General features: G+C 33.1%; 1 protein-coding gene across 2 annotated transcripts; it reads left to right on the forward strand.

Annotated features, from left to right (window-relative positions):
- Nucleotides 1-679: 679 nt before the first annotated feature.
- LOC107891939 (kinesin-like protein KIN-12E) lies at nucleotides 680-13852 on the forward strand. Of its 2 annotated transcripts, XM_016816862.2 has the most exons (35): nucleotides 680-1397; nucleotides 1490-1645; nucleotides 1753-1836; nucleotides 1943-2062; nucleotides 2147-2260; nucleotides 2349-2441; nucleotides 2546-2706; nucleotides 2782-2856; nucleotides 3583-3670; nucleotides 3759-3817; nucleotides 3910-3973; nucleotides 4089-4154; nucleotides 4230-4391; nucleotides 4480-4584; nucleotides 4717-4952; nucleotides 5023-5092; nucleotides 5170-5223; nucleotides 5320-5378; nucleotides 5834-5900; nucleotides 5989-6048; nucleotides 6343-8251; nucleotides 8346-8407; nucleotides 8550-9842; nucleotides 9921-10028; nucleotides 10249-10412; nucleotides 10496-10583; nucleotides 10708-10782; nucleotides 11317-11556; nucleotides 11815-11913; nucleotides 12008-12082; nucleotides 12163-12221; nucleotides 12372-12483; nucleotides 13178-13276; nucleotides 13357-13532; nucleotides 13716-13852. In XM_016816862.2, exons 1-35 carry the CDS (start codon nucleotides 897-899, stop codon nucleotides 13747-13749), a joined length of 6987 nt encoding a protein of 2328 aa, XP_016672351.1. In that variant the 5' UTR covers nucleotides 680-896; the 3' UTR covers nucleotides 13750-13852. The 2 variants fall into 2 exon arrangements, with proteins under 2 accessions (XP_016672351.1, XP_040956277.1); XM_041100343.1 differs by lacking the exons at nucleotides 680-1397; nucleotides 1490-1645; nucleotides 1753-1836; nucleotides 1943-2062 and having other exon boundaries at nucleotides 2167-2260; nucleotides 2354-2441.
- Nucleotides 13853-15872: the final 2020 nt, after the last annotated feature.

Genomic DNA, 15872 nt, shown 5'->3' on the forward strand with positions numbered 1-15872 from the left:
CTAATTTTTATATAAATTATATATTTTTAGGTTATGGACAAGAGTGAAAAAAGTTGTTTAGTTTGAAGACTAATGTAGATAATTTTTTTTAAGGATTCAAGAATTAAATATTACATTATCCATTTCCTTTTTTTTAAAATAAATCTATTTTTCAAAGAATTAAATAGGAGTGATCATCCTAATACATAAAAATCAATTGTTCCAAATTCTAATGATGTGAGAAAAGAAAATGAGATATATATGTATATTAGTTCAAAATTACGTATTTTTTTTCAAATGTTTTATTTTCTTTCTTACCACACAGTCTTACGAAGAAAAATATATTTTTCATCTCTAATGTTTAACCTCTTTAATTTTACAATCTTTTCAATAAAGCAAAGCCTGTCTCAAAAATTATAAAACTAAATTTTAAAATGATGCTAAACATTAAAACATTTTAATTAAAGTGATTTCATCAGCATAATCAATTTAATGTCAGGTTTGGATTTTACATGCTTAAAAATTTTTTTTGTTTAATCTATATTTGTTAAAAAAAAACTTCATAAAATCCAAACAGGCATTTAACACAACGACTGAGGGCTGCTAAGCTGAAAAAGGAGTTTGATTGGTAGGATACTTTATTTTGAAGTTTAAGATCAATATAGAATTTAACCCATAGTTTGAGGACGTCTATGCAATTGACTCAAAATCTTTTCAATTTCAAAAAATGAGCGGCCCTTTTTTTGTCTCCGTTTCAAGCTAAAGCAAAAGCTCAAGCTCAAGCAGCGTAGTCTTCTACTGTATCATTGATTATCACTGCGAATCCTAAATCCAGAGCTATGAATTCATCTTTTTGTCTATTTTTGAGTGATTAAATCGTTTTCTTTTGTTGTAATTTTATCTTCCACGTTTCAACAATGTCGAGAGACGTTTCCAGCTTTGGTTTCATCTCTAAAAACGCAAACGAGAACGATTTCGAGATCTCCTCGAGTTCGGCTCATTTCCCTCCTCCAAGAACTCCGCTCAACTCAATTCCAGATCCATCACAATACCAGAAAGAATCGCGGAATCAAGACGAACAGGATGTTGTCGATTCCAAAGACAAATCGGAATCTCTCAGAGCACTTCATAAAACCCCGACGGTTACAAATCGCCATGGGAAGTTACATTCAGAGTCCAAATCTGCTCAAAGCACCCCTTCAAGGACTGCTCCCCGGTTTTCGCTTGGCGGCGGCGCTGGACCTTGTTTTATCAGTAAAGTTACTCAAGGTTTCGGAGGAAGATGTGGATTGAGCTCCGCTTCTTCTTCAAGGGTTCCGAGAAGGGTTTCGATGATCGATGGCACCAATTTCTCGGTCGAAGCTCCACATTTCGAGCTCGTTGAGGATCCTTCCTTTTGGAGAGATCGGAATGTGCAGGTATTTGTGCATGCATCTAATTGTTGTTTAATTTGGGAATAGTACAATTACTATTTCCATTTGTTTAGTCATGTTGAGTTGTTGAGTCTCAGGTGCTGATAAGAATTCGGCCACTGAGTACGATGGAGAGGGTTTCACAAGGGCACGGTCGGTGTTTGAAGCAAGAGAGCGCTCAAACTTTACTGTGGCTTGGACATGCCGAGACCAGATTTACCTTTGACCATGTAGCTTGCGAGACCATATCGCAGGTTCCATTTTAACATAAGAACTAGTAATCTCGTTTTGCTATTTAGAAGGAGAATTATGTATAATTTGCATGCAGAGTTATGTGGATATTTTCTTGAATTTGGTGTAGGAAAAGCTGTTCAGAGTAGTTGGAGTGCCCATGGTGGAGAATTGCATGTCTGGGTATAATAGCTGTATGTTCGCTTATGGTCAGGTAAGTTACTATTATTTTATTTAAAGATTTTTCATAAAGTAATTGGCATTGGGGATGAATGAAAATTGGGATTTCTATTGTGCATGCTGAAAACTTTTACCTGCAGACTGGTAGTGGCAAAACATATACTATGATGGGTGACATATATGAGGTGGAAAGTCAGCTCAGTGAAGATTGTGGACTAACTCCTCGTATATTCGAATATTTATTTTCAAGGATTAGAATGGTGAGAATGTTATTCCTGATTCTGTTAAAATTACTTTCTTTTTATACTTTTGTAGGAAATGTTTGTTGAGATTTGTATTTGTAGGAAGAAGAGAGCAGGAAGGATGAGAAATTGAGGTTCAGTTGCAAATGTTCCTTTCTAGAAATATATAATGAGCAAATAACGGATCTTCTGGACCCTTCATCAACTAATCTGCAAGTAATTGAAATATTTTCTTCTTGATTCATGTTTGTAATCCATATACATTACACCATAATAGATCATAAAACTGATTTCCCTGCTGTAGCTCAGAGAAGACTTGAAGAAAGGCGTATATGTGGAAAATCTTATGGAGTATAATGTGCGGAATGTTGATGATGTTCTCAAGCTTCTATTGCAGGTAATAAATATATAATGGAAAATTGTACTTCTTTGCTATTTACCTTATATAGAGATTAGGACTGTGAAAATAATTGCTCCTATTTTTTATTTTCCTACATACAGGGTTCTTCAAACAGAAGAATGGCAGCAACCAATATGAACAGTGAGAGCAGCCGATCCCATAGTGTTTTCACTTGTATCATCGAAAGCCATTGGGAGAAAGATTCTATGACACACTTCAGATTTGCAAGGTTAAATTTAGTGGATTTAGCTGGCTCTGAAAGGTAACATGCTCATGGAATCATTTTTTTTTCAATAAAGTTGTTTTGAATACCAAGATAATTGGCTTGAAAATTTAGGCAAAAGAGCTCCGGTGCAGAAGGAGATCGTCTGAAAGAAGCAGCAAACATAAACAAATCTTTGTCAACTCTTGGGTAATTAACCTCAGTTCTTTTACTCAGTATAGTTGCTCTGAAGATGTTGCAGCTTCCTAACTTGTTTGTTGCAACATATTCCCTGCAATGCAATGTTATCTTTTCTACGCTTTATTTCATTCTTAGTCATTTTGGTCAGTGCGAAAAGGCATCACATTATGTGGTTCTTCTACTGCCTCTGAGGCAGCTTTAAACTAGCTTTCATGGGGACTCTTTTTGATATGGTTCTTAGGCCAGATCTTTTCAACTGCCACTCATGGATGTCTTTATACAATATAATCCCACGAAAATTATTCTGCACACTGATGTTCTTGGTGATTGAAAGCACAGTGGTATTCAAAAAACATAAAACTACAATTTCCATTAGGGGACGATTCAGATTTTCACTGGTTAGCATATTCTTGACATTAGTTTTGATTGCCGAATTACCTTAAATGTATGGTAGACAGCAAGGAAGCAGTTAAGCTTCTCTCAAACACAAATTTTTACTTTTGGACAGTTGATCAATGAGTTTTCCCCAACCACCTTCTGGATTTGATCTTGACAGCAATAGTATATGTTGTATGAACGCCTAATTTTAGTATAAGATGGTTGCTTATCATGAACAAATCATATGTTCAAACTAAATCCAGAAGGGGTTATTTTATTTTATGTTTTGATGTATTCTAAACAGAAGGTGTGTCTGCAATGTATTTACTTCATGGTCTGCTGTTTTCACCTTTTTAGCCTTGTAATAATGTCTCTGGTGGATCTGGCACATGGGAAACATAGACATGTTCCGTACAGAGATTCTCGGCTAACATTTCTGCTTCAGGTTAGATAATGAAAGCTCTCAATTGAGACAATTTCATTGTCTTGGTACCTTGCTTAAAGGTTTCACCTAACCATGATATGTAATGCAGGATTCCCTAGGTGGAAACTCAAAAACAACAATGATAGCAAATGTCAGCCCATCCATTTGGTCTGTTTAACAATTCATTTTTCTTTGTGATATCATAAAACTTTTGTTGTTCAGCTTCTTATGTGACTTGGTTTTTTTTTTGTTTCGCGCAGTGCTGCAAATGAAACTCTAAGCACACTGAAGTTTGCTCAGCGAGCCAAGCTTATTCAGAATAATGTATGTACTTTATATGCTTTCAACTAAAGAAATCAAAATTCCTCATATCTATTCATGTCTATCATGTAAAGTTACAAATTGTTGATGTTCTTATTAACCTTTTTATTTTTTCCAGGCTAAAGTGAATGAAGATGCTTCTGGTGATGTTAATGCACTGCAGCAACAAATCGAACAACTAAAGGTATGGACTAGCCGCAGTTTGTGTCTTCCTCAATGCTCTAAAATTGTGAACCTGAATCGTTTACCATCTCAATAGGGCCAGTTGTCCTCCTTGTTGAAGCATCATAACTTCCCAAACTCTCCAAATAGCTGTGTGCCAAGTTATGAAGAACTGAAAATAGGAGACTACTCGAGGAAAAATGAATACACTAGCGAAAAGGTTGCAGATTTTAAGATACAAAACATCAACAGTAACAAGGTCACTTTTTATGGCCATTTTATTAACTTATATTTGTGAGGGTAATATGAGAATTTGGTAGTTAATAATTGCTAATAAAGTCTAGCAGATGAGACGCATGGAGGCTACTTTAGCTGGTTCCTTCAGGAGAGAAAAGATGGCAGAAACTGCAAACCAGAAATTAGAAGCAGAAATTGAGCAAATGAACCGCTTGGTATGTCTAAGGATCAATTCTTAATTCTTTATATGGGATGGATTTCAAGAATTCTTTTATCAGTTCTGGTAAAGCAGTAACAATAAGAACTGTTTATATGGGGTTACTGAACTCTCAAGTCGTTTCCGACAGGTTTGCCAAAAGGAAGAAGATGTTCAGCGTACTAAAATGATGCTTAGGTTTCGGGAGGAGAAGATAAAAAATCTTGAATCGTTGGCAACTGGTCTAGTATCAACTGAGGAGTATCTCATGGAGGAAAATCAAGCTTTGAAGGCAGAAATTCAATTGCTTCGGACAAAGATTGACAGAAATCCAGAATTGACACGTTTTGCTTTAGAGAATATTAGACTTATTGAACAGCTGCAAATGTAAACCTCTTATTGTCATTCTGTCCCCTCTCTTTATTCCAGTGACTGACTTTACATATTTTTATGCCAGATTTCAAAATTTTTATGAGCAAGGAGAGCGAGAAACATTGCTGGGTGAAATTTCAGAACTGCGGGACCAGGTTTGGGCAGTGTAATTTTATTGAAAATTTGATTTTGGGCTGTTGAAAGCAGACTGAAACTTTTTCTCGACATGCAGCTTCAGGAAGTTCTTGAAGGAAAGAACAGATTCTCCTCTAGATATGAGAATCAGGTTGGAATGCACTATCATATTATTTATGTTATGAATTGTATTACTGATCTGTGCTTTATCTTTTATAATTCCAAAATGATGATGCATGAATCACAGGATGGGAACACTGTGAAGGAGTTGGAAGATTGCAGGAATATGAATTCCAAGTTGATGAGGTATTTAATAAATTAATTCACTTTATCCTAGGTGTTGCTTTTTGGTTTGCAGTGCATGTGTGGGATTTTATTTTCTACTTGGCTCCTACTGGATTGAAAATGAAGCCTTTGGCAGCAACACTAATTTTATGTTCATGATATTTGAAAATGAAAAGGTTGAAAAGGAAAGGAAACAAATTACTTGTGGTTTTATCAGTTTTCCTGAGCTTGTGCAAATGGTACTCTTTTTAATGACTATTTGGGCGTATGAGTTGTATCAGCCCTTTATATGATTTATGCAAGGTGGACCAGTCGCCTCAACTTGTATCTACAGTTTTCACAGTGTTCTTTCTCTTCTATTTACTCTTTCTTATGAATTGAGTGGTGGCCTAAAATATGGCTTCTATTTGTCTTTTCTTTGAAGAAGTATTTCCTACTCTGTTGCATGGAATCTCATTAAAGGTTTTTGTCTTCAGAGAAGTAGAAGAGTTACAAATGGAACTGAGTAAATACTTGAACTGTAGTCATGGAGCATTTGATTCTGTAAGAACACCTATGAACTAGTGAATGAAGGGTTGAGATAGGTTAATCTATGTCCTAAGGTAGCTTATACAAGTTCCATCCTTTATAGGTTGGTGGTTTTCCCTCCAAGGATCACAAGGAATGCAGGCAAACAGATAAATGTTCATTGGTAAGAAAAATCCAGTTTTCTATTGCTCCATGTTAATTTATTAATGGTATATTTTGTTGCAAAATAGGTATCTTGCTATTGTATTTAGGTTCTGTTTCCTTCAGAGCTTAAGGTTATTCATACTGGTAGATGCATTAAAGAGAAAGGCCACAATAAGTTTTGTGTAAAGGAAAATCTATGCTCAGATGTAGAAGCATACACCAACATGAACAACAGAAGCATATAGATATGTATTATAAGTAAAAAAAAATTTTAACATTTAATCTTTCTTTTCAAATTGAAACTATCTTACAGGTTGAAACTATATCAGTCCATAGTGACTCTGGAGACGAGGTAGCATCCTGTTCACGGGAGAATGATGTGGCATTAGAAAATCAAAATGAGCAGAGTGTAAGTGTTGCTTCAGTTATGGAGCATAGTGCCACTCAAAAGGAGTTAATAGAAGGAAGATTGTTACTTAAGGAAATGGAAGCTGAGCATATCCATCTATTTAATGAGCTGCAGCATCTCCAGGAAAAGAACAGAAGATACATGGAAATGATAAGCAATGAAGGCAAGCTGGAAAGTGAATCTGTTCATAAACTTAAAATTCATTGCCTTGAGCAAGATCACTTAGCATCTAAAAAGGAAGGCCAGATCATGGAGAGTGAACTAATTAATGTAAAGGGTTTACATGACAAGTTGGATATATTGACTAAAGACCTGGAGAATGCCAAATTACTTAATTGTCAATATCAACAGGTTCAAGCATCACAATTATCTTGTCAGCATGAAGCTGATTTAGTCCGTGAACAGGTTGAAATGGAAGCAGCTAGGACAATCCTTCATTTGCAGGAAGAGGTTGCTGCACTTCAGTCAGAACTTAATGAGAAACTAGCTTCCATTACTCAAGAAAATATAAGGCTAAGAGATACTATCACAGCTAAAGAGGAAGAAATGAAGTCAATTTGTGCCGATTGGGAAAGGGCAACTCTAGAACTCACTAGCTTCCTTCTAGATGGTTCTAAATCCCTCAAAGATGCCTCTCGGCTGGTAGAAAACATTTCTTGTTCATTTCCTCAAGTTAATGTTTGGGTTGGTGAAAATGTTGAGAGGGCTGCAAGAGTTTGCATTGAAAAAGAAGAAAGAATTCTACTTCTGCAGAGAAGCTTGGAAGACGCACAGAGAATGATAGTGGAAATGGAGATGAAGTTAAGTTCCTTGAAGGGAGCAACAATTGCTTTTAATGAGTTTCAGGATTCAGGTACTGATGTGGAAACAGATGAGGCAGCCCGTTTAAGCATCTTATTTAACGACGAGACAGATTTGCAAAAAGTTCTAGCAAATGAACTCAAAGTTAAGGAGGATCAGCTTATCATGGCGGAAAAAAGGGCTAATGCTGCTTTCTTGATTGCAAAATGGCTTGTAGATTGCGACAAGGTTGCTTATGGAGATCATGCTGAGATGGACATTCCAGTAGCCACTTCTGAGGGAATGCAAAGCGATGTAATGGCAGGAATGATGGCTCATATGAAGTTTCTAACAACAGATAATCTTAAGGCTCAAGTAGAGTTGGCGAAGTTAGTAATATTGGAGTCTGAGAATGTTATCAATAAATCTTATGAAGATGCAGAAGCCCATTTATCCACCCTCAAAACAGACATTTCTGAAACTTGTTCAGTTTTTAAGGAGTCACTTCAGGATTTGCAGAGAGAAATTCTTGATATAAAAGAGAACTGTAAAGGTTTTCAGACTTCTAGAACCGGATTGCAATCAGTGGCAGCAGCTAAGTCTTTGAAGTGTCACCTTCTGCATCAAATAAAATGTGAAATTGCTGAGGCAAATCAAAGTCTTAAATCAATTAAAGATTGCATTAAAACAAAAGCTAGTATGCCTGTCCACCTGCCAAATGACGAAGATGCGATTGAAAAGGCCAGTTGGAGTTCTCTTTCTTTAACATCAAGCTCTGATTATTCAATAGAAAGTATTGCTTCTGGAAACAATTTGATTGGATCACACTGTTCTGTGAACATGACTGAGGTGGTGGATGATACAAAACTTGAAGAAGTCTCACCTCAATCTGATTCAGGATTCTCAGAAAGTTCAGGCACATTTGGCCTAAGAAACGAGTTGTGGATGCAATTGGATGTTTTCCATAAATTATATGTTTGGTTAACAACAATCCTCAATGAGAGTGAAATTGGAGAACATTCTCATACTGAAGGTACAAATTTATCTGGATTTTATGTATGTAAAAGAAAAAACTTAATGAAATAAATATATACCTGAATTTAAACTAACAAACTTAATGATGGCAGAGCTTCCTTCCTTGGGGTTGACAATGGAGATTTATGATGCAGCATCCCAGAATAATATAGAGGTCTGCTTTACTAAACATTTCTTTTGTTCCAATGGGAAAACTGGGGCATACGAAATGTCTTCATATGATAACTAAACATTATACTTTTTAGAACACGTGAAAATTTTATCTTTAATTTTAGGCAATGTTTTCTGATATGCAGGCACTTCCCGATGATGCTAGTCCTGCCAAAAGTTTCTTTAAAAAATTTGAGGAAGCCCATACTACCATGAAGGAAGCTGATTATGCATTAAAAGCACTGCTGAAAGCAAATGAAAATGCACAAGTTTTGAATAATATATGGAGGCAAGCGAGTGAAGAATTGATGGTAGAGAAATCAAACTTGATTGATGAACTTGAAAAGCTCAGATACTCGATCAGTTTGAAAGAAAGAGAGAATGAATTGTTGCAGGATCAAATACATTATACTTTGGTTGAAACAGCTGACTCAATATCTTTGCTTGAAGGGTGTTTCAAGCAAATGCAAAGACAAATTGAGGACAAGTTTAAGGTTTTATACTCTGATGCCTTATCTATGAGTCAGGAGATGCTTTTCACGATTTGCAACTCAAGATCATCACTAGAAGATATTTGTTCTGAGGTGATAAAGAAAGAACTCTCTTTATTTGTTTTGTATCACTGCCATTTTGGAGACTTTGTCCCCAAAACTTTAAACTTGAGCAGTGAATTATATTCTCATCCATTGCAAAGACCAGAACTTCACTCGGCTATAAATACTTTAGTAAAGAGTCCCTCCATTAGTCAAGGTGAAAATGTGGATCATCCTAAGAAAAGTACAGAGGGTGAAGATGGACGTAAGCAACTTAAAAATTTAGAAGATCAAGACCAAGATCTCTCACAGAATGATTTGATATATGAAAATTTCTCTCTGAAGAAAGAATTGAAAAGGAAAGAAGATTTGTTGGAGGGTTTGCTTTTTGATCTTCACTTGTTGCAAGAATCAGCCTCCAATAGCCAGGAAATCAAAGATGAAAGTGAAAAGTTAATGTTGGGTTTGAAGGAAGTTTGCCTTCAGCTAGAGATAAAAACAAATCAAGTTGATGACTTGTTGGTTCAGCACAGCAAACTTGAAAATCGTCTAAGTGATGCTGAAAATGCTCTGGAGCAGGCTAAACAAACAATAGATTCTCTCTTAGATGAAAATGCTGAGATGAGAATGCTTTTAGAAGACCTCTATCACAAGAAATCTGAGGCTGAAGAAGGACTGGAAGAACAGAAGGAGGTGGTGAAAGAATTGGAAAAAGAAATTCTTCATTTGAATTATTCACTGGAAAAGGACTTACTGTCATCCATTAAAGGCATTGAAGAGGACTTGAGAAAGGTCACTAGCGACAGAGATGAGCTCCGTGAAGAAATTTTCTCTCTAAATGATCAGCTTGAGATGGTCCGTGCACTGGCAGATGAAAATGAAGCTATCGCAGTTGAAGCTCGCCAGGTACATATTAGTTTATTATCTTATCAAATAATATAGGCAGTGTTCCTTATAGTTACCTTGGATTTTTCTTTTCTATAGGAGTCAGAAGCAAGTAAAATATATGCTGAACAAAAGGAGGAGGAGGTCAAGATCCTTGAGCATTCTGTTGAGGAACTTGAATCTACTGTAAATGTATTGGAGAAAAAGGTTAGGAATTTTTCACCTCTATAAGAACTGACATTGCTGAATTAATAGAGATCAGATATTATATTGTCACTTAAGTATTTTCTTCCTTATAGCAAGTATACAACTTGGTTTTGTAATAATTGTGTTCCATTTTGTTCCCTTAATGCCTTCTGCTGTCTTGGTTACTTAAAAATCTTTTCCTACTGTAACTGAAAGGTCTGACTTGTTGCCTTACTCCTAGGTATATGAATTGGACGAGGAGGTAGAGAGGCATCGGTTCATCAGAATTTCATTGGAGCATGAACTCCAATTTCTTAGAGATAGATTATCAAAAGTAGATAGCTTTGTTGATGTTGTGCATTCAGTCAACTCAAACGTTGAACAAACTGAAGATCTTTTTCCTAGGTCAAGACCACTATATGCTTTTTCATTATGATTCTGGGTTCTGCTGCTTTTCTTTAGTGATTCAGGAAAAGGTTTTGATGCAGGCAAATGCATGATAAGTTGCTCCAACTCCATGAGGCACATGATCAGATAAGGATTCTAGAGAGGGAAAAAGAAGAGCTGAGTATAGAGGTGGATTCCTATTTACTTCCTATTGACTGCATTCCAATTGGATAAGTTTCTGAAAAGTAGAACATCTTATTACAATTCATCCCCTTTTATTGTATTTTAATGGACTTTTTCAATTGCGTTGTAGATCAAACAATGCAAAGAGTACATCTCGGAAATTGTATTACATTCTGAAGCCCAGGCATCACAGTACCAACTGAAGGTATCACTTATACTCTTTGCTGTGAACACTAGTGTTTACAAATTGTATTGTGCCAGTTTGTATTATGCATAAGATTCTAAAGCAGGAGTTCACTTAGATAATTAATTCTGTGAGATTTTAAAGTGTTTACTTGGGATCTTTCATTCCTTAATATCATAATACTTGAGCAATTTGGAAATAGGAAATGCTGTATCATAAATTTCTATTACCCTCTCTCCACTGGAAAGAAAGGGATTATGACCTTTCAAAGGGGTAGAACACTTTTCCTGATATTTGGCACCAGTCTAATTCTCAAAACATATCATGCTTACAAGCCCAATACTTTTACGTCCTATCATCAATAAGAATTGCCATAACAAAAAGGAAAACCAACACCTGTTGCCTCACTTGCTTTAGACAAAATGTAATAACAGCCTCCTATTCTTATAAGTACTGTTAATCCTTATTGTCTTCTCCCTTCTTTTCTAATTATAGAATGTCTTCCGTGTCAAACTTGTTATACTGCATCTTTTTCACCTTTTTTTTTTGTAACAGTACAAGACGTTGGAAGCCATGATTCGTGAATTGAAAACAGACTTGCCAACTTCAACCTCAACAGTACCAATATCGGACAAAAATGAGAAGACATCAACAAGAAGCAGGGGTTCAAGCTCACCATTCCGGTGCATTTCAAGTTTGGTACAACAAATGAATTCTGAGAAGGATCAAGAATTATCAAATGCCAGACTTCGTATTGAAGAACTGGAAGCACTGTCAGCTAGTCGGCAAAAAGAGGTATTCTCATTTTGTGCCTTTTAAGGAGACTTTCTGACCCTATCATTAATGTACAGTGAGAAGTAACATGTTTATGTCTACTTCAATCTCGCTAGCAATGTTGTCTTACACCGGTCTAGTCATTACTTCTATGGCATCTTTCCTTCTCACATCATGTGAAACAGGTGGCTAAGCCCACTTGCATACATCTTTCTCTGCTGGTAGTTGGATTACTTGTGACTAATCATTAAGTTTCTAACTTGTTATTTACTGGATCAGATATATATGCTAAACACTAGGCTAGCTGCAGCTGAAAGCATGACCCATGATGTCATCAGGGATTTACTTGGTGTCAAATTGGACATGACTAATTATGCGGTAAGACTCAGAAACTCTGATTACTGCCTAATTAAACACGAATATTTCAAGGCATATTGCTCATTTAAGTATTATACTTGCCTGCATGTTCCAGAACTTAATAGATCAGCACCAGGTTCAAAAATTGTTGAAGGAGGCTAATCAGCAAGCAGAAGAGTTCCTTGCAAAGGTATGCATGATTGAAAGTTATTCATAATTTTTCTGACTATACTTAATAGTCCTAACGTAAATTTCATTTCATTTTTTTAGGAGCAAGAAATTCTCAACTTAAGAAAGCAGGTCACTGATCTCGTGGAGGAAAAAGAGAGGTTAGACTCCCCTTTTTTATGAGTAAAAGCACTATGTACAAGAGTAGAAAAATTGAAATGGTTGTGAAAAGATTATATTTTTGAAGATCTGCATCATCTCTTTATGGATTGTCTCTTAATGTGTTGTTGAATGTGTATTTTGCGCTTCAGTTGCTTGCATGAAATAAATAAGAAAGATGCAGATATACTCACTGCACAACTGACTTTAGAGCAACTTCAACAAAGAGATCAGTTGCTTTCTGCACAGAATGAAATGTTAAAGGTAATTCCAGTCAAATTATACTCGACTAAGGATTTAGTCCTATACTTTGATTTGACATATTTTGGTACTCTTATTATTATTAGGTTAAAATATGCTATAGGTCCCTGTACTCTTTGTAAATTTGAAATTAGTCCTCTTACTTCTATTTCAAGGAATTTAGTTCTACTTTTTGGATTTAAAAATACAAGTCTAATTGTTAAAACTATTAAAATTTTTCTGTTAAATTCAGGTTCGTTATGTCTTTTCTTTTGTTACATGACTATCAAGTAAGTATTTTTATATTTCAAAATGTCAAATCAGCAAATTTAATTGAAGAACTTTAATGGAATTAACAATTGGACTTGAATTTTGAAATCTGAAAAATAAATGACTAAATTTCTAGAAATAAAAGTAGAGGGACTAAATTTCAAATATATAAAAGAATACGGAGACTCGGAGCATATTTTAACCTTATTATTAATGATATTTAGTCGGGTAATGTACAATTTGTTGTAAGACATTTCATATTAGGACGTTGAGTTAATTTTTTTAATTATGAAAAATAACTATTTTAATAACCAAATAGTAGGAGGCAAATTAGGCCAAATTATTAAATCCCCAAATTGAGTATAATAGAGGAAGTAAACCGTAATTTGAGCGGTAATTTCTGATGATGTTTAAGTTTGTAATCAAGTTCTACTGTTTCTCCCCGCAGATGGATAAGAGCAATTTGATAAAGAAGGTTGCAGAATTGGATGAGTTGATAACAACATCAAGTAAAGAGAAGCAAATAAACCAGGCATTACAGATTAAGGTTTGAGCTTTTATATCATCAGTACAAGTTTTTACTGCTTATAAATGTTAAAAGACTTAAAAAGACCCCATTTATAACAGGAGAATGGTTCATTAAACCTTGGAAGTGTCAATTTGAACAATAAGAGGCTACCACATTCTGAAAGGCTTGTTTCTCTAATGAACAATGAAATGGGTCAATTTCGTAAAACTAATGGACGGCTTCAACATCATGATAAAACATGTGGATCATCACAAGGGTTTGATGCAAAATATAGGTAGGTAAGTGGTTGTGTTGGGTTTTGTCAGATTTTTATGAGGAGAATTTAATTTGTGATTTTGTTTAATAGAAGGATTAGATCAATGTGCGTTAACATTGTGTGATTACATCAATTTGTTCTTTCCTGGGAAAAATCCACATTATATATTTGTATCGTTATTCCCTTTATTTATCTTTCCAGGGAAAATTCCACGGAGAGAGAGAGATTCATGTAAATTTAGTGAAGCCTTTGATTTTATTGTGTAAATAAATTTCGTTTTGTTTTGTTTGGATTGGATTTTTATCGCTCTGAATATTATGGACTGAAATGTTTGGTTTGCCTTCTTTTTTTTTCTAATTTAAATTAGTTTCAATATTTAGTTTAATTTTTATAAATTTTAAATTGAAGGTTTATATTTCAATCATCATTTATTAGTATTTATAGATTTTTTATTTTTATGATTCTTTTGTCAAGTATTTTTGAATTTTAAAAAAAAAAGATTAATTTTGAATTGGAATTAATTGTTTTACCGATTCCATCATTAGTTTGGTTTATATTAAAAAACATTTAATATTTATAATTTTTAACTTTTTAAAAAATTTAATTTTGAATTAAGAATTGATAATTTGACCAATTTGACTATATTAAAAAATAGGTACTAATTATTACTATTTATATTTATAATATATTAAAAATTCGATTAAATTAGTGTCACTAATAATTAAGTCTATTTAATTATTAAATTATCAAAAATTCATTTCAAAATATATGTGAACTCAAATATCATAAGTTTTGTTATTTTAATTTCACTAAGTTATATTTAATTTTTATATAATTTCTTCAATAAATTTATTACATAAGTTTTTTTTTATCTACGGCATAGTTGTGTACAAATCTCATATATAAAATCAAGATCAACTGTTAAAAATAAAATTAGTTGTGGTTTATAAGGAAGAAAAGAACAAAATAAAAATAAAAGTAATATGATTCTCACCCAAAGCGGTAAATATTTATTTATTTATTGTTAATTAAGTTATTGTGAATTTAGTCTTCATATTTTTATTTCTAGAAATTTAGATTCTCTACTTTTTTGAGTTTAAAAATGTAGATCTATTTCTTAATTCTGTTAAAATTCATTTATTAAATTTTTTGGTTTGACAATTTAAAATTAAAAAGAATACTTACTTGGTATGTATGTAACAAAATGACTTGAATTTATTAGACAATTTTAATAGTATTAACAATTCTTTAAAGAATTCCTATAAATATTTTAATTGGAATAAAATATTTAAATTAACTAATATCATTATAAGAGTTGATGTACTAAATTATTTCAAAATTAAAGTATAAACATTAAATAATTTGAACAAAGTATAAAAATCAAAGTTGAAAATTAACTATTCTTATATATCTAAAGAAAAAACAAAGGATTAGAAATAAAATTTAGCCATTATATTACTATGTCAAAAAAAAGAATGGAATTGGAATTGGACACTTTTCAAGTAAGGAAGGCTTTTTATCCATTACAACTCATGAATACATGGTTCAAGTGTAATTGTACCTTAAATTTTTGTACATTTTACTCCTTTAAAATTTAATTTTAATTTTAATTTTTTTAAAAACAATCTTTTTATTTTAAAAAAGTAAGGTTAATATTTAAAAAATCCTTAAACCAATATACCTTGTTTAAATAAGTCCTTATATTTTTTTGTAGTTAAACAAGCCCCTAACCTATAATGATCCTTAATTTAATATTAAAGTAAAAATAAATTGGTTTTTGAAAAGTAAAAATATTTTGAACTTTTAAACTGATTTATATTTTATGCTAACATGAATTTGGTGAGAATAGTTTATTAAATAAAAATAAAAAAATATTTTTTGAAATTAAAACAAAATAATAAATTTTTTTACAATGCTTATATATATATATATGATATACTTAATCACTCTTTTGAAATTTTTTTGATTGTTATGTTAAATCTTATGTTGATGTTGAAAGTGTATATAATTTATATTGTATCAATAAAAAACTAAGATAAAAGCCCAAAATTCAAAATAATTGTAATATTAAAAGCAAGGACTTCTACGGGTAAAATAATAGCAAAGCAGCTTATTTAACTAAAAGATGAGTTTAAACACAATAGTTAATATTATTGGAATTCTTCATCTGCTAAAATTAGATCCATTATAAATTTATTTTTATATGATTATGAAATAAGTATTTTTAGACTTATATATTAAAAAAAGCCCTTAAATAAGTAAGTCGTTATGGTATTTTTGAATCTAAAGAAGCCCTTAAACTATAATGACTTATTTAAATAAGCCCTTAAATCTAGTTCATTCTTCCATAGTTTGATA

Source organism: Gossypium hirsutum, chromosome D09 (genome assembly GCF_007990345.1).
Source record: "Gossypium hirsutum isolate 1008001.06 chromosome D09, Gossypium_hirsutum_v2.1, whole genome shotgun sequence".
NCBI lineage: Eukaryota > Viridiplantae > Streptophyta > Magnoliopsida > Malvales > Malvaceae > Gossypium > Gossypium hirsutum.

What these genes read in the sequence shown, in the direction of transcription:
- LOC107891939 (XM_016816862.2), top strand. Translation starts at nt 897, where the DNA reads ATGTCGAGAGACGTTTCCAGCTTTGGTTTCATCTCTAAAAACGCAAAC. An exon ending in GATTTAGCTGGCTCTGAAAG is followed by an intron (nt 2,707 to 2,781) that starts GTAACATGCTCA and finishes TTGAAAATTTAG; the next exon opens with GCAAAAGAGCTCCGGTGCAG. An exon ending in ACTGAAGATCTTTTTCCTAG is followed by an intron (nt 10,413 to 10,495) that starts GTCAAGACCACT and finishes GTTTTGATGCAG; the next exon opens with GCAAATGCATGATAAGTTGC.